The following is a 19378-nucleotide window of genomic DNA, read 5'->3' as shown; positions in this document are numbered from 1 at the left end:
CTTGACATTCCCGTCCGTGAGTGGGAAGCGCTCATTTTGCTTGCAAAATCTCTGCATTTTGAAAACATTTTAAAACATTCAATTGTTTCAAAAGTTAAACTATTTTGCCAACAATGAAAGTTTTATAGCAAATTGCTGAATAATTTTCGAATCGAATGGAACATAAATCGTGTCGATTCGATTAGAGGGAAGGAAGATATAAGCGTTTGACGGATGACGTAGTTAACCCACTCTAACGTTAGGGGGGCTGCGGGCGAGAAACGGGCATCGCCAGTGCCAGTTAAGACGCTTAAGCAAAGACACACACCTTAAAAATTTAAATTTTTGTGTTGCTCACTCACACCAATATCATCGCGCTCGCCATCACGCACACTGCCTCAATTATCGTAACGCGCAAACTGTCAAACGTTTTTGTTTGCTTTTGACAAAGGTTTTAAAAATAGTTCGTTGGTTAGCGCGTTTTTTTTTTCGTTCTACATTATTCAAGTGAAATTGAAGGTAAGTGATTACATTAATTTATCATTCAAGCCATTTAAGCTTAATTTCCCGGCAACAGGTTTTGTATATTTCCCCAGATTGTGAAACAACCCCCGGGGACGGCTTTGCCGCTTCCTCCTCCGCCACCTCTTCCAAGTGGCGCATCCCGAAGACCCAAACGGCCACCGTGGCCCTGGCCAAACCAAGGAGGAATAATGGTTCGTCCTCCAGGGCACGGTCATCAAGGAGGATCCAGCGCGGATGTCTGCCAAAGGAGGATGAGAAGCAGAGGTTAGGCCAGCGGGACGAGGTAAACTTGAACGCAACCTGAGGAGTTAATCGGGTTTGTTTCGATTTTCAGGACCGATTGCTGCACCGGCAACAGATGCGCTCTATCCGGATCGCGCTTCCGCAAATGGTTCTGCCGTGGTGCGAATTTGTACAAGAGTGAGCTTTCTCCCCCCAGCAACAGTCGCTTCCCCCAGCAGCAGAACAAACGTCAAGTGCCTGGTCGAAACAGTGGCCCAAAACCATGCCAGCAACTATCTGCGGAGCCAGCTGCTCAACAAGAACCAGCAGAGCAAGATCTTGCACCGCATGAAGAACGTTGAGGCCGACACAAACCAACTGCAACAGCAGCTGGCAAGTCAACAGCCGCGCATTCCGATCCCGCAAGAGCTGCAGTTCCACATCCAAGGCAACACACAGAACGTGTTGCTGCAAGACCAGCGCAGGATGCTGTACGAGTAGGCCGTCGAACCGACCGCTGCCAATTTATCCAGTCCTTTTGTCGAGGCAGATCCAAACAACCGCCGGAGCAAACAAATTTACCGCGCCGTCGGCTGCTAACCCAATGTTCCCCGGCGGATCAACCGCGGCCGAGCTGTCCAACTCGCTGCAGCAGAGGATGCATCTCTTGCAACCCCTGGGACGTCATGCCGCCGGAGCCGGTCCGTCACCTGGAACCTCAACTGACCAGCTTAGAGTGCTGCGAATTTGTTCCTTTTTTTTCCTTCATTTTCAGAGAGAGAATTAACTTCTTGCAGGAAAGTAGTTTTACTTGTTCTGTTCAAATTTCTCAATTGCTGATAAAAAATAAAAAAAAATACAAAAATACAAAAATACAAAAATACAAAAATACAAAAATACAAAAATACAAAAATACAAAAATACAAAAATACAAAAATACAAAAATACAAAAATACAAAAATACAAAAATACAAAAATACAAAAATTCAAAAATACAAAAATACAAAAATACAAAAATACAAAAATACAAAAATACAAAAATACAAAAATACAAAAATACAAAAATACAAAAATACAAAAACACAAAAATACAGAAATACAAAAAAACAAAAATACAAAAATACAAAAATACTTAAATACTAAAATACAAAAATACAAAAATACCAAAATACAAAAATACAAAAATACAAAAATACAAAAATACAAAAATACAAAAATACAAAAATACAAAAATACAAAAATACAAATATACAAAAATACAAAAATACAAAAATACAAAAATACAAAAATACAAAAATACAAAAACACAAAAACACAAAAATACAAAAATACAAAAAAACAAAAATACTAAAATACTAAAATACTAAAATACTAAAATACTAAAATACTAAAATACAAAAATACAAAAATACAAAAATACAAAAATACAAAAATACAAAAATACAAAAATACAAAAATACAAAAATACAAAAATACAAAAATACAAAAGTACAAAAATACAAAAATACAAAAATACAAAAATACAAAAATACAAAAATACAAAAATACAAAAATACAAAAATACAAAAATACAAAAATACAAAAATACAAAAATACAAAAATACAAAAATTCAAAAATACAAAAATACAAAAATACAAAAATACAAAAATACAAAAATACAAAAATACAAAAATACAAAAATACAAAAATACAAAAATACAAAAATACAAAAATACAAAAATACAAAAATACAAAAATACAAAAATACAAAAATACAAAAATACAAAAATACAAAAATACAAAAATACTTAAATACTAAAATACAAAAATACAAAAATACCAAAATACTAAAATACTAAAATACTAAAATACTAAAATACTAAAATACAAAAATACAAAAATACAAAAATACAAAAATACAAAAATACAAAAATACAAAAATACAAAAATACAAAAATACTTAAATACTAAAATACTAAAATACAAAAATACCAAAATACTAAAATACTAAAATACTAAAATACTAAAATGCTAAAATACAAAAATACAAAAATACAAAAATACAAAAATACAAAAATACAAAAATACAAAAATACAAAAATACAAAAATACAAAAATACAAAAATACAAAAATACCAAAATACTAAAATACTAAAATACTAAAATACAAAAATACAAAAATACAAAAATACAAAAATACAAAAATACAAAAATACAAAAATACAAAAATACAAAAATACAAAAATACAAAAATACAAAAATACAAAAATACAAAAATACAAAAATACAAAAATACAAAAAATACAAAAATTCAAAAATACAAAAATACAAAAATACAAAAATACAAAAATACAAAAATACAAAAATACAAAAATACAAAAATACAAAAATACAAAAATACAAAAATACAAAAATACAAAAATACAAAAATACAAAAATACAAAAATACAAAAATACAAAAATACAAAAATACAAAAATACAAAAATACAAAAATACAAAAATACAAAAATACAAAAATACAAAAATACAAAAATACAAAAATACAAAAATACAAAAATACAAAAATACAAAAATACAAAAATACAAAAATACAAAAATACAAAAATACAAAAATACAAAAATACAAAAATACAAAAATACTTAAATACTAAAATACTAAAATACAAAAATACCAAAATACTAAAATACTAAAATACTAAAATACTAAAATGCTAAAATACAAAAATACAAAAATACAAAAATACAAAAATACAAAAATACAAAAATACAAAAATACAAAAATACAAAAATACAAAAATACAAAAATACAAAAATACAAAAATACAAAAATACAAAAATACAAAAATTCAAAAATACAAAAATACAAAAATACAAAAATACAAAAATACAAAAATACAAAAATACAAAAATACAAAAATACAAAAATACAAAAATACAAAAATACTTAAATACTAAAATACTAAAATACAAAAATACCAAAATACTAAAATACTAAAATACTAAAATACTCAAATGCTAAAATACAAAAATACAAAAATACAAAAATACAAAAATACAAAAATACAAAAATACAAAAATACAAAAATACAAAAATACAAAAATACAAAAATACAAAAATACAAAAATACAAAAATACAAAAATACAAAAATACAAAAATACAAAAATACAAAAATACAAAAATTCAAAAATACAAAAATACAAAAATACAAAAATACAAAAATACAAAAATACAAAAATACAAAAATACAAAAATACAAAAATACAAAAATACAAAAATACAAAAACACAAAAATACAGAAATACAAAAAAACAAAAATACAAAAATAGAAAAATACTTAAATACTAAAATACAAAAATACAAAAATACAAAAATACCAAAATACAAAAATACAAAAATACAAAAATACAAAAATACAAAAATACAAAAATACAAAAATACAAAAATACAAAAATACAAATATACAAAAATACAAAAATACAAAAATACAAAAATACAAAAATACAAAAATACAAAAATACAAAAATACAAAAACACAAAAATACAAAAATACAAAAACACAAAAATACAAAAATACAAAAAAAACAAAAATACTAAAATACTAAAATACTAAAATACTAAAATACTAAAATACAAAAATACAAAAATACAAAAATACAAAAATACAAAAATACAAAAATACAAAAATACAAAAATACAAAAATACAAAAATACAAAAATACAAAATACAAAAATACAAAAATACAAAAATACAAAAATACAAAAATACAAAAATACAAAAATACAAAAATACAAAAATACAAAAATACAAAAATACAAAAATACAAAAATACAAAAATACAAAAATACAAAAATAAAAAAATACAAAAATACAAAAATACAAAAATACAAAAATACAAAAATACAAAAATACAAAAATACAAAAATACAAAAATACAAAAATACAAAAATACAAAAATACAAAAATACAAAAATACAAAAATACAAAAATACAAAAATACAAAAATACAAAAATACAAAAATACAAAAATACAAAAATACAAAAATACAAAAATACAAAAATACAAAAATACAAAAATACAAAAATACAAAAATACAAAAATACAAAAATACAAAAATACAAAAATACAAAAATACAAAAATACAAAAATACAAAAACACAAAAATACTAAAATACTAAAATACTAAAATACTAAAATATTGAAATATTAAAATACTAAAAAACTAAAATACTAAAAAAAAAATGTTCTAAAATTCTAAAATACTAAAATACCAAAATACAAAAATACCAAAACACAAAAATGTTTGTATTTAAAAATACAAACACAAAAAAAAACAAACAAATTCAAAGATATACAAACACACAACAATGAAATAATTTTAACTAAAGTTAACTATGTTTAACTAAATTTTACTGAATTTATTAAAATTTTACTAAATTTAACTGAATTAAGGTTAATTTAAGTAAATTCAATTAAAATTTAACATAATATTTAAAATTAAGGCAAAATTATTTCAATTAAACTATATTCAGCCTCATTTGATTAAATTTAACTTAATTTTACTATTTTGAGCTTTTTTTTAGCTTAAATTAACTTAATGTTAATCATTTTAGCCAAATTGAACAAAATTTTACAAAATTTTGCTAAACTTAACATAATTAACTAAATTAAACTGAATTTATCTTAATTTAATCAAATTCTACCAAATTTGATTCAATTTTATTAAATAAAACTTTATTCAACGAAATTAAACTTTTTTCCATTTGATTCTACCAATTTTAACTAAGTTTATCTTAATTTAACCCAATTTAACTTATTTTAACTCAATTTAACCTAATTTAAATCAAATTTGCGAAGTTTAATTTTTTTTTAAACTTAACTGAATTCAACAGAATTAAACAAAAAAATTTTTTTTTGAAACAAAAATTTGCCAAGCTTAACTAAATTTAGCCAAATTTAACTAGAATTAGACTAATTCAACTAAATTTTACCAAAATTTAGCTAAATTAAACATAATTTAACTTAATTTTACTAAATTCTACTTAATGTAACTACATTCTACTTAGGTTTACTACATTTAATTTAATTTGACTGAATTGAAAGTGATTAAACTCTATTTTACTAATTTTATTTAAATTTAGCGAAATTTAAGAAAATTTAACTCAATTTAACTAAATCTAAGCGAATTCAGCTAATTAAGGTTTATACTACTTTATTGAGTCAAACTTTACTAAATTAAGCAAAATTTGACTAAACATAAATAAATTTTACATTTTTTTACCAAATTTTACATAATTTAACCAAATTTAACTCATTGAAGCCAAATTAAACTAAATTTTTCTATTTTTTTTCTTAACTTAGCTTTTTTCAACTATTTGACTTAATTTAACTAAATTTAATTTAATTGACTTAAGTTCTGCCAAATTTAACTCAATCTTACAAAATATAATATAATTTAACTAAATTTGACTTCATTTTACTTGATTCTACTAATTTTAACTTAGTTTATCTTAATTTAATCCAATTTTACTTAATTTTACTAAATTACACAAAGATTATTAAAAACTATTAAACTTAACTGAATTTAACAAAATTAAACATAGATTTACTAAACGTCACTAAATTTAAGTTTGTAAGTTTTCCTAATTTAACGTATTTTAACTAAATTTAGCCATATTTAAGTAATTTCAATAAATTCAGCCATATTTAACTAAATTATACTTAATTTTATTCATTTTAACTAAATTCAAATTACTTCAACGAATTTTACATAATTTTACTAAATTTAGCGAAATTTAACTAAATTTAGCAAAATTTGACTATTTATTCTAACTAATTTGTTACATATTTGATTAAATTTAACTAAATCTAACTAAATTCAACTGAATTTAACACAATTTACCTAAATTTAACTAAGTTAAACTAAATATAACTAAATTTAACTAAATTGAAATAAATTAAGCGAAATTTTACAAAACCTTATTGAATTTTTCTTAATTTAACTAAATTTTACTTATTTTGACTAAATGTAACTAAATTCATTTAAATTCAATTAAATCCAACTAAATTTAACTAAATTTTAGTAATCTTAACTATTTTTTTGTAAATTTGATTAAATTTAACTAAATATTAGTAAATTTGATTAAATCTAACTAAAATTAATTAAATTAAGCTAAACTTAAGTAAATTTAACTAAGTTTAACAAAATTTAACTCAATTTCAGTTAACTTAACATTATTTTTCATCATATCTAATTGAAATTAACTATATTTAACTTAATTTTACAAAAAATCTTTATTTAACTAAATTTAACTAAATTTAACTATATATAACTAAATTAACTATATATAAATAATTTTTTTTAACTAATTTTAATTTGATAAAACTTAATTTAGCCAAAGCTGAAATTGAAATAAATTAAGCGAAATTTTACGAAACATTATTATATTTGACTTAAACTAACTAAATTTTACTTATATTAACTAAATATAACTAAATTTAGTTAAACCTTAATATATTTAACAAAATTTAACTAAGTTTAACTCAATTTAAGTCAATTTAACTTAATTTAACTAATATTAACTTAATGTAACTAGCCAAAGTTTACTAAATTGAAATAAATTAAGCGATATGTAATTTAATTCAACTAAATTGAATTAAGTCTAACTAAATTTTACTAAATTCAAATAAATTTTACTGAATCTAACTAAAATTAACTGAATTTTACTAAATTTTACTGAATTGAACTAAGTTTAACTAAATATAACTTAATTTAACTATATATAACTCAATTTTAGTCAATTTAACTTAGTTTAACTTATTTCAACTTGATATAACTACATTTAGCCAATGTTAACTAAATTGAAATAAATGATGCGAAATTTTTCGAAACTTAATTAAATTTTACTTATTCTAACTAAATATAAGTAAATTCATCAAAATTTAATGAAATCTTAAACTAACTAAATTTTACTTATATTAACTAAATATAACTAAATTTAGTTAAACCTTAATATATTTAACAAAATTTAACTAAGTTTAACTCAATTTAAGTCAATTTAACTTAATTTCACTAATTTTAACATAATATAACTAGCCAAAGTTAACCAAATTGAAATAAATTAAACGAAATGTAATTTAATTCAACTAAATTTGATTAAGTCTAACTAAATTTAACTAAATTTAACCAAATTCAAATAAATTTGACTAAATCTAACTAAAATTAACTAAATTTTACTAAATTTTACTAAATTTAACTAAATTGAACTAAGTTTAACTAAATATAACTAAATTTAACTCAATTTTAGTCAATTTTACATAGTTTAACTAATTTTAACTTGATATAACTTAATTTAGCCAAAGTTATAAAAATTGAAATAAATGAAGCGAAATTTTACGAAACTTAATAAAATTTTACTTAATGTAACTAAATTTTACTTATTTTGACTAAATATAACTAAATTCATTAAATTTAATTAAATCTTGATATATTAAACTAAATTTAACTAAGTTTAACTAAATTTAACTCAATTTAATTTAACTAATTTTATCTTAATATAACTAGCCAATGTGAACAAAATTGAAATAGATTAAGCGAAATTTAACTTAATTCAACTAAATTTAATTAAGTCTAACTAAACTTAATTAAATTTGACTAAACTCAAATGAATTTTACTAAATCTAACTAAAATTAAATAAATTTTACTAAACTTTGCCAAATTTAACTAAATTGACTGAGTTTAACTGAATTTAACTAAATGTAACGATATATAACTCAATTTTAGTCAATTTAACTTAGTTTAACTAATTTTAACTTGATATAGCTTAATTTAGCCAAAGTTAACTAAATTGATATTAATGAAGCGAAGTTTTACGAAACTTAATTAAATTTTACTTAATCTAACTAAATTTTACTTATTTTAACTAACTAAATTCACTAAAATCTAATTGAATCTTAATATATTTAACTGAATTTAACTAAGTTTAACTAAATTAATTAAGTCTAGCTAAATTTGACTAAATTCAAATAAATTTTACTAAATTCAAATAAATTTTACTAAATCTAACTAAAATTAGCTAAATTTTACTAAATTTAGCCAAAATAAACTAAGTTTTACTAAATATAACTAAATTTAACTATATATAACTAAATTCACCTCAATTTAATTAAATCTTAATAAATTTAACTAAATTTTACCTAATTTAACTACATTTAACAAAATTTAACTAAATTTGACAAAATTACCAATAAAATCAATTTTAAGTCCTGTTAACTTACTAACCCAACTTATATTTTTTTAGCTAGTTAGGTTAAGTTAGTTTAAGTTTTGTTGTTAATTCAATATTTTTTTAAATAAAAAAATGTCGTTTTTTTGTCACCCTATTTTATTTAATCGCCCTAACTTGAAATCCGAAGTAAACAGGAAGGAGAAACCCCCCGGTTTCCGGCACGTCGGTCCCCCGTTTATAGGCCCGTTATCGTGGTCAAAACGGGCCCAAAAGCGTGCCACAGACGGGCGTAACACAGCGGCCAAAATGCGTAACGCCCGCCTAAATGTTGCATTCTGGCACGCAATGGGCCACAACGAGGGGAAAAAGCGTGCTGAAAATCGGGCCCGCTTTCACGCAAAACGTCCCCGCTTTTTGGCCGTTTTCCGCCCATTTTTCTATGTGGGAACCAGGGCCTTCGGCCCGGGTTTTTTGGAATGGCAACCCAGTACCTTCGACAAAGACGTAGTCTACGTCAAAAGAGACGAAGGAATTTTAGCGAGCCGAATGGGGGGAGGGGTTGGGGGCGAGAGCAGCCTCAGAAAGCTGTGCATTCCGTCGCCCCCCCAGACCAAAATTTGTTCCTGAAATTTAAATTCAAACAAATTAGCTCGCTGCCTCGTCCCGGGTGGAACGAGGGATGAGGGCAACTCTTTCAACAGTTTGGAATTGGACACGACGCAATTCTTTCAGAAACGCTCGCCGCGAATGCGACGAGCTAGTTGTTGTTTCACAACCACGGCTTGACCCACGAGAGGCTCTTCAGCGGAAGGCAGCAGGCGCGCGCCTCATCTCGTTGATGCCTCGTCCCGGGTGGGACGAGGGACGGGGAGTGATGCAACTCCGAACCACGGCAACCACGAAAGATCCAAACGGTCCGGCCATCGAGAGGCAACTGGCTGACGGTGACGTCGAGAAGGCGATGCGCGCTTCTTTTCCAGTTCTGGTCCCTCTCTCCTGCTGCTGCTGCTCTGGTCTCTCCTGCTGCTGCTGCTCTCTCCTGCTGCTGCTGCTCTGGTCTCTCCTGCTGCTGCTGCTCTGGGCTGAGCTTTCCTCCTGCTGCTGCTGCTGCTGCTGCTGCTGCTGCTGCTGCTGCTGCCGGTCCGACGTCTGAGACGTGAATGATGGAATGGGCTCTGGCGCGCGTTCTTATAAATGATTTCGGCCCGCTACTTCTCCTCCTTTTTCGCGACCGACACTCGGTCGCGTTGCTCGGATGATTTTCCCCTCAAAATAGGTACTTGACATTCCCGTCCGTGAGTGGGAAGCGCTCATTTTGCTTGCAAAATCTCTGCATTTTGAAAACATTTTAAAACATTCAATTGTTTCAATAGTTAAACTATTTTGCCAACAATGAAAGTTTTATAGCAAATTGCTGAATAATTTTCGAATCGAATGGCACATAAATCGTGTCGATTCGATTAGAGGGAAGGAAGATATAAGCGTTTGACGGATGACGCAGTAATCCAGGGCCTTCGGCCCGGGTTTTTTGGAGTGACACCCCAGTACCTTCGACAAAGACGTAAGTCTACGTCAAAAGATCGATTTCGTAGAGAATTGCTCAACTGATGATTGCAGAACAACTGGACAGGTATAAAACGAATTTTAAATTGAATGTAAGAAGTGAAATGTTCAAACCATGGTATGTTGTTTCAATATTTATATTTTGTTTTATGTTTTTACAATATTGATATATAAATATTCTAGAATCTGTATTTTGAGAAAAGAATTTCTGATAAAGTTGGTTTCTTCGTCCCGCCCGTGTGGATCAATCGGACCGCGCACTGAACTCACAATCCAGAGGTCGCCGGTTTGAATCCCGCAGCGGGCGCTTTAAAATTCTTTGTGTAAATATGGGTATTCGGCGCCGTCGCTCCGTGCCATGCTTTCATACACTTAGGAGCCCAGGGCGGCGAAGTCCTTGTAGATAAAAAGGAAGACACTAGTGGTTGGTACTAGCAATGGTGGCCGACAGCTATAAAGTCAACTTCGTTTTTTTTGTGTCTTTGGCCAAGGTGAAGGTAAAAACAATTCAGGAAAAGAAGGTGCACTTACTCTTTATTTATATTTATCATTTTAACAAACAAACAAAAATAATTTGTGCAAAAAGACGATTTTTGATAATGTTGATTTTTTGATTTATTTTAGTGGATCACAAATGACAAAACATATTTGGCAGCTTTGTTAGCTAGAAAAAAAAACGGATTTTTAATCGAAATGTATTTGCCAAAATTTTTAATAAAGCGAAAAAAAATCTATTTAGTAAATTTGGAAAGTGCCCAAGGATTCTATAAAATTGTCTGTAAAACTTTGATATTAGACCCTGAGTTGTTGAAATACAACCACATGAAAAAAAAAAACAGGATGAGATTTTGGTAATCACTCACGCATAAATTTGCTAAGCAACTTCACAGCCAATTTTCTATGTCTTTCCAAACATTATCAAAATTTGGACATATGACATTTGAAAAGGGTTTTTATGACACTTTTTTTTAAATTATAACTACAAATTCAAGGCTTAGGAATTTAAATTTCAGGAAATATTTCATCGAAATGATCAAAAAAATTCACTAATGGTTCATTTTTGAAACGGGAAATCGACCTACATAATATGAAAAAAATAAAAACTATTTTTCATGTACTACTGTAGTAACATTCCATGTACCAAAGGTTGAATCTTCAAAGTATCTTAGCAACAAAACAAAATATTCTCATGTATCAAACTTAACGTTGATTTATATTGTGAGCAGAGCACTTTATCAAAATTTTGGTATAGTACTCTGTTTGGTTATTTTTGATTTCTTCTTTTTATTTTTGGGACTTGTTTTATTGGTCGTGAGGGACTGCTCGATTTCAATTTGCTGACAATTTTCCTTTACTTATTTCCAGACGTTTTCGCCGTTGTTACTAGACGAAGTAGAAAATATCGGCTAGCGGTATACTGTGATGAAACTGTACCACCGTTTGGACCTACGCTGCCCAATCCACCGGAATTTGAGGTGAGTGAACAAACGTTCAGCGTGTGTCACCTTTCGAAACAGTTTGATTGAAGCCCAATCCGCTTGATTCAATTGACCCAAAAAAATGACCACGTTTTCAAGCCGTACCGAAAAAAGTCCCCTTCAAACCATTGATTGACAGGTGTTTTTGGGCCCAACAAACAGGTCACACACGTGCCAAATATTGCCAAAAAAGACAAACACAATGCCACGTTTGGTTTGCTTCTTTTTTGTTGCAGGACCCGGCCGTGTTCCGGGACTTTTTGCTGGTCAAGCTGATCAACGGCGAGAAGGCCACTTTCCAGACGCCCACCTTTTCCCGGAAGCGCGAGCGAACGCTGGAGATGCTCATCAAGGACCTGTACGAGGAGTACGTGCACGACAATAAGATGGTGAGTACAGATTGCAATATGGGGTTTGAGACAAACAGATTTTTCTGAGCTCAAGGAAAAAAATAAAGTTGTTTTTATTTGACGCAAGATTTTGACATTTAGCAATGAATTAAATGAAAGTTTTGAAAAAGTTTCTAGTTGAATACAGTTTTATGTCTCGTTCCAATTTGCTTTTGAAACACACAGCTGATTTACTCTTTTACTTTTACCAGCATGGCAAAGAAAGAATACGTAGTTTTCATTATCTGAGGAAAAAAAAAAATTGTGAAGAGCATGATTTTAAATAACACGCATGCATAAACAAAATCTAACCTTAACGAAGGTTATCATATTTAGGGAAGCCACCTTGCCTATGGTCAAATCTCGGGCCGTTTGCGCTCTATGTAGCATAAACATTAGGGTGTTTCATCCAAACAAAAAAGTTCTCAGAATCAGGCAAACCGAGGTTCCCCTAGTAGAGGATACCCATAGGGACTCTCATACCAAATATCAGCCCATTTGGTTGAGAATTGGCCTGTCCCCAGCGGTTCAAAGTTTAAATGTAAATTACTATGAGATTTTTATGTTTTTCGTTCAATCGTTGCTACAGGTCTGGGGACAACATGGATTCATTCGGAATAAGGACGGGTGTGTAGGGGATGGTCCAATGAACAAATTCCAGAAGGTATTAGGGTTGTCCATTCTGTCCCCAAGGTGCGCATTGGATCGACGTCCGGTGTCTCCAGAATCAACGATTCACCCTTCAAATGTACGCATTGTCCTTAGTATGCTATGACGGCTAGCTGAAAATTACGACGCCCCATGTCAGACGGTGAACACGTGGAGAAGCATCGATTGCATTATTATTACAAAATCATCATGTTACGTTATTTGGAATAGTTCAAATTGTTACAGGAACATCAATAATTATAATTTTATTACTTTAAAGAATGTTTCTGAGCCAAAACGCACCGCGTAAAAAGAGGTTTCACTGTACTACCAACTATATACGCGCTGGGTCCTTGTCCATGGGAGATAGGGACGTGGCGTTACATCGTGCTGCCATCTGGTTTTTTAAAGTGCAAGTGTGGAAAGAGCTGAGTCATCGTCTAAAAATAGACGGCGTCCTATCTCGCCCAGCAAAATGAAGTCGATAAAGTAGTTGGTTTCGATGGAGAAAAAGTGGAATACGTGGTCTAAAAAAAGCGACGCCATAGGGAGATGGCGCCGTCTATTTTTAGACGATGACTCAGCACTTTTCCACTCTTGCACTAAAAAAAACCAGATGGCAGCAAGATGTAACGCCACGTTCCTATTTGGCAAGGGTTCGAAAGTTCTAAAAAACGTTTGAATCCGATTGATAAAAACGTGCTTCAGGGTGGGGCTTGTCGATAAAAGCTGAAGTAGGGGAACTATACTCTTTCTCAGCCTATTTCTATTAACGGTTTTGACAAACACTTTAAATAAAAATTGTATCATCCTAAGATGTTAAATTTCGCCAATTTTCAATTTGCAAAAATGGTCTAAAGTTTAAAATTTTGATAACATTTTTCCCGTATGATTCATTTTTTGACATTGAAAATCGGATCAACAGTGTTGCTCAGGTAATTGTTTTCCATTTGGGTGATACCAAAACATCAAATTCATTCTGCATCTTTTGATTCTGTGGCTGAATTTCTGCAAATAGAGGTCCAATCTTCAGCGTTTCTATGACAAATTTTGAAGAAATTTTTCTGAACTTTTTGGAAAACTATGTTCAGTTTTGGGCTACCTTGGACGCTTTAAAAAAAACAATATTTGAGTATTTTTCGCAAAAATCAAACATTTGGAGGATTTACTACGATGCAACCAATAACAACAAAAAGAACTGGACAGCCTTTTAAACGACTTTTTTTGCCTTTTTTTTCGTTGGTAAACAACTTATACATGATTGAAATAAGCCGCACGATTAGAAAAAAAGACATTTCAAAACATTTTGCATTATTTTGCATTATTTTATAAAATCCAAAAATATGTAGCCCATCAGTATGGAATCATACTTGTTCGAAATGTCATATTAATTGTATTAGAAAGATTAAGAGAAAAGCGCTTTAAATTAGTTGTAGAATGAGTGAAACAAATCTAAAAAAAATGCAGGATGGTATACAGCTCCAACAGCTCCTAAAAATACATAAATCATCAATGAAATCTATTTATGAAAAGTAGTCTACACATCAAAATTTTTATAAATTGATTGTAGAATTCAATTCTTCTTATGGTTTTTCATAAAAGTCTTGATATTGACCATTGTCCTAAGTGGCCATTCATATTACCACAGAACACTTCTTTTTTAATTTGAGTTTTAGCTGAATAGATAGAGATGGTTATAAACGATCTATAAGTATAAACATTCAAATACTTAATTATCAAATCGTATGCATGACCGCAGGTTGAATCTCATAGTGTGTAACGAAGCGTTTCCAGGAACATCATAAATTATCTCATTACTGTCACCAGCATGGTAAAGAAGGAGTACATGGTTTTCATAATCTGCAAAATGGTTCAAGAGTTGTAGTTGTTGCGAGTGACTCTGTACTCTTTTCTACCTACCTTAACATAAGTGACCATATTTAGTGGAGCCACCTGACCCACGGTCAAATCTCTGGCAATCTGAGCTCGATGCAACATAAACGCGACCATCTGCTGCTGTGGCTTCTGCAGCAAATTCCACCCAATGTCGTAGATGTCCGCAGTGATTTGTTCGTTCTACGGCGTAGTAACAAATTAATTTTTCAGTAATTTTGAATTCAGCTTTAATGACATACCTTGGCAGTTACAATCGTTCCCAAAGCACAATACTGTGTGATTTGAAAAGCTAGGCCCATTGAAATGCTGAAGGCCTGAACGTAGCCACAAATATAGCCCAAAAAGATACATAGAAGAACGGATCCGGCCTGGGTTGAGATCTGCACCAAACAGCCACCTGCGTAATGTTCGATGGCGTCCAGTTCAAAGTCCACTATCATCTGGTGCAGTTTGCTGATTCGAGCTAGCTTTTCTTCGATTAGTTTTTCGTCCCTTTTTGGCATCGTCAGTAGTTGGTTGAAATTCGAGATTTCATTTTGAAACGAGTTTGCATACCCTATGATCGGTACAACGGTGGCCACGAAGGCAGTGTCCGATGTTAGATAGCCATTGCAACAGTACACAATCATTAGACTGTGTGCCACAAATGTGATTATATATCCGATCCATGACGAATGATCAACGTAAGGTATGAGCACTGAAATTGGCATGAATTTCTGTCTTGTAAATGCTACATATAGAAACACAAATACTATGATCACTCCTCCGGCAGTCGCGTAAACTACAATCATTCCTTTGAGGAAGAAGATCATCTTAGCCACCATATCTCTCAATATCGGTCTGTTCCGTTCATCCGCATCAAAACTTTCGTAAATTTGCTGCGAAGTTTGGAAAAGTCTGCAATATCGTGGTTTATGCACGACGGCTATCCATATTTTATTTGTACCCTGGATATTCAGTACGATTATGACCAAGGTTTCCAAGAATCCTTGCCAATCTTCACGTAACTTCCAGCCAGTCAAGATGCACAGTACGTAGATGATGATCATGAACAGTGCTGATCCAAACATTCGGAAGTTTAGATCCATTTCGAGGGTTTGGAAATCCAGACCAACGTAGTAAGCTGCCTTATTAAGTGTATCGAAGGCTTTGATAAACTCGCCTAAAGAGCTTCCTGTTGCAACTTTTTTATTTTTCTTACTTGACTTGCTATTTTTGACCTCCATTGCGAATCGTTTCACCTCGCATAATGAATCTCGTTGGAAGGGAAGTGACTGTTAAATACAAGTGTTGATTATCATTTTTTAAATTTTTAATGTGACGTTGATTAATGTTACGTTTGTTATCCTTTTTTTTTGCAAGAAAGTTGTTTAATTATTATGCCGTTGAATATTTAAACTTTTACGATTTACCAGAGTGAGTCCGAATGTGAGTCTATTGAGGCGAGTTAAATCGTTGAAACCTAAACTATGCTGTTTTGCCACTCGCAATATTTTTTTTTTCAGACGATTCGATTTCGAGGAAAATTAAATAAATATTTGCATGAGAAAAGGTTTAATTTTATACACAGTTCAGAATCGATTATTCGAAAAGTAAATCTTTCCCAGTTCCTGAGGGGAACACCCTTGAAGAATATGAATATGTTCACAACCCTGTCTCGTGAATATTGGCAGAACTTCCTTACTTCCTTACAACTGTTCAACTCAAAATTTTGTTTACAACTGGGGTTGCCTTTACAGCATGCTTCGATCGGGATGGTTTGCAAACATTTTGATGAACTATGAAAGAAATGTCCCACCTGTTGTACTATTCCAAATCAATAGCAATAAATCAGAATAATTTTCTTAACAAAATCATACACAAGAGCATGTGTGAGATCCCTGCTGAGAAAATTTTAAGGGAAATGATTGCATATATGAAATTCATGACAAATATTTTTTCAAACTTCTAAGCTCGTTTTCTCAACTTGCAGGAAATGCATATGGGACATTTATGCCAACATGGGCAGTTAGTTGGTCATAACTTGAGACAGGAACGCCTTCTGTCAATGTCTAGATTTTTGTTTTGGCAAAAAAGATGCAATTACAAAGCTTAGTTCTCACACAAGAATCAAAACGGTGAGAAGAGATGTCTCAAATAAATTATGTCTCAGTAAGATAATTTTCTCAAACATTGATTTTTTGTTCAGGTGATGAAAGTCGCCCGTAACCATCAAAAGAATATCAATCAGTTAATATTAACTTTAAGTTTTATTTGAACCACCACTATAATCAATTTAGCATCGTTTTTTTCCAAAAACACTGTCCATCTACGTAAAGTGATAGGCCTTTTTTGACTTGTGACGTTTTCCCTTCAAATGTAGTGGTGAAATCGTATTGCTGTCCGATAATCTCGGCTCATCTCTTCAATTTCTATCGCTGCTGGTGTCAAGGTAAAGCTTTTGATGTATGATCTTCCATCGCTATAATGTTTTCTACTATATCATAATGTTTATTGTTGGATCCAAACTTTAACCAAAAAGTGTTATCAACATTGCCAAAAATGAGTACGTTGTTTTCATAATCTGAAAAAAGAAGCAAATTTTGGTATAATTGCCTTAATTATACTGCCGTTCTACCTATTGTATAACAAGAGGATTACTAACAAGAGTGATAAACTGCTAACTGGGATGATAAGGGACTTATGGGGTGAATATGGGACAATTATGCGTAGAAACACGGAAAACGGTCGAAAAAATTCAATCGCGTTTTTCTCAGTTACACTTTTTTTAAACATGCGACAATTATGCGTAGAACGGCAGTATACTTCTACCCCTAACCTGCACATAGGTGACCAAGTTCAGTGGTGCCACCCCTCCCACGGACAATTCCTTGGCGTTTTGAGCTCGATGCAACATGAAAGCTACCATTTGCTGTTGCGGTTTGTCCAGCCTGTGCCATCCGATTTCGTAAATGTCGTGAATCATTTGATCGTTCTGTCGAAAAAAGAGAAAATGAGCTGAGCTGACTTTTTTCTCAAACTAAGTCTACCTTTGCAGTAACGATCGTTCCCAGTGCGCAATATTGAGTCAGTTGAAAGATCAATGCCATGAAAATACTCAACGCTTGAACATAGCCACAAATGTAGGCTAAGAAGATTGTCAGAAGCAAGGTGCCGGCTTGTAGTGCGACCTGCACCAGACAGCCACCTTTGAAGTGTGCGATGGCTTCCTGCTCGAACTCGTCTATCATCTGGTGCAGTTGGCAGATTCGCAGAAGCTTTTCCGCGATGAGAGCCTCATCTCTTTCCGGCGCCTGGAGCAGCAGGTTGAAATTCCGAATCTCATTCTGGAGCGAGTTGGCATAGGCAATGATCGGAACGACGGTAACTATGAATGCGGTATCCGAGGCCAGATATCCATTCGCGCAGAAAGCAGCCATTGCCATGTGGGTTAAGTAAACGATCAAGTACCCCGTTAACGACGTATGGTCCACAAATGGAACCATGACTGTTAAAGCGAGAAACTTTTCTCTCGCTACGATTGCGTAGAGTGCGACCAGAACCATGATTAGCACTCCCGAACTAGCGTAAACGATCACGATCCACTTTAGGAGAAGATTCATCTTGGCAACGAGATTTCTCAAAATGGGACGATTTCTTGCATCGCCATCGAAACTTTCGTAGATCTGTTCCGAACTCTGAAACAGTTGGCAATACCGAGGTTTGTGCACAAATCCAATCCACATCTTGTTGGTACCTTGCGCGTTTAGAACGAGAATCATTGCCATTTCCAAGATTCGGTACCCTTCCGCATCTCGCAGTTCCCAGCCAGTGTAGAAGCAAAGTACGTAGATCAACGCCATGAACATCGTGGATCCAAAGAAGCGAACATTTAGGTCCGATTCCATGGTGAACGGATCGATACCTACCATGTACGTAACTTTGCGAACCGTTTCGAACGAATTGCGGAACTCTTGCAGCGATGTACTAGCTTTGGGAGGTTTTACACCTGGGGATTCCATTATGATTCGAATGGTTTGGAGGTTCGGGGGAGACTGGTTGATTACGGTGGGTTGCAGTTGATCTTATATTCATGACGTTCAACACAGTAAAAAAATGTGTAAATTTGGAAGGTGTAATTTTGCAACCTATCTGTAATTACCTGAAGTCGTCGCCAAAATTTTACTTCGGATGATTTATTTCCAGGATAATCGACTCCAAATTTGCTCTAAAATGATCCTGTTATGTGTAATACAAGATGGCGACCAAAAATGTGCCCCTTAAAATAAAGAAAAAAATCTCTCATAGAACATATTTTTCAGAGGCTGATTCACCAATAAGGCTTGGTCAGTTAAAAATCTGTACAAATAATTAAAAATCATAAATTTTTGAAAATGCAATTTTCGCCGATAGAATAATTTTTTATTTTCCCGCCCGTGTGAATCAATCGGACCGCGCTCTGGACTCACAATCCAGAGGTCGCCGGTT

The 19378-nt window shown here is 31.2% G+C and overlaps 3 protein-coding genes across 9 annotated transcripts in view; 2 read left to right on the top strand and 1 right to left on the bottom strand.

Moving 5' to 3' along the window:
• LOC120417316 (GTPase-activating Rap/Ran-GAP domain-like protein 3) overlaps positions 1-19378 on the top strand; it is a 292571-nt gene that overhangs the window by 252160 nt on the left and 21033 nt on the right. For all 7 annotated transcript variants that reach the window (XM_039579280.2, XM_052711293.1, XM_039579283.2 and 4 more), the window contains 2 exons: positions 11866-11975; positions 12215-12367. In XM_039579280.2, the coding sequence (XP_039435214.1) occupies positions 11866-11975; positions 12215-12367 (263 nt within the window). The remainder of the gene's footprint in view (positions 1-11865; positions 11976-12214; positions 12368-19378) is intronic.
• LOC120417319 (uncharacterized) lies at positions 232-1797 on the top strand. Its single transcript, XM_039579285.2, has 2 exons — positions 232-768; positions 839-1797. The coding sequence occupies exons 1-2, from the start codon at positions 693-695 to the stop codon at positions 1225-1227; spliced, it is 465 nt and encodes a 154-aa protein (XP_039435219.1). The 5' UTR covers positions 232-692; the 3' UTR covers positions 1228-1797.
• On the bottom strand, positions 17223-18946 carry LOC128093663 (odorant receptor 67d-like). Its single transcript, XM_052711296.1, has 3 exons — positions 17941-18946; positions 17730-17885; positions 17223-17474 (listed from the first exon to the last, which is right to left on the bottom strand). Exons 1-3 carry the CDS (start codon positions 18910-18912, stop codon positions 17421-17423), a joined length of 1182 nt encoding a protein of 393 aa, XP_052567256.1. The 5' UTR covers positions 18913-18946; the 3' UTR covers positions 17223-17420.

The sequence above is a fragment of the Culex pipiens genome, chromosome 3, assembly GCF_016801865.2.
Source record: "Culex pipiens pallens isolate TS chromosome 3, TS_CPP_V2, whole genome shotgun sequence".
Lineage (NCBI taxonomy): Eukaryota > Metazoa > Arthropoda > Insecta > Diptera > Culicidae > Culex > Culex pipiens.
Note: the sequence above shows the minus strand (reverse complement) of the source record. Positions and strands in the feature narration are given on the sequence as shown.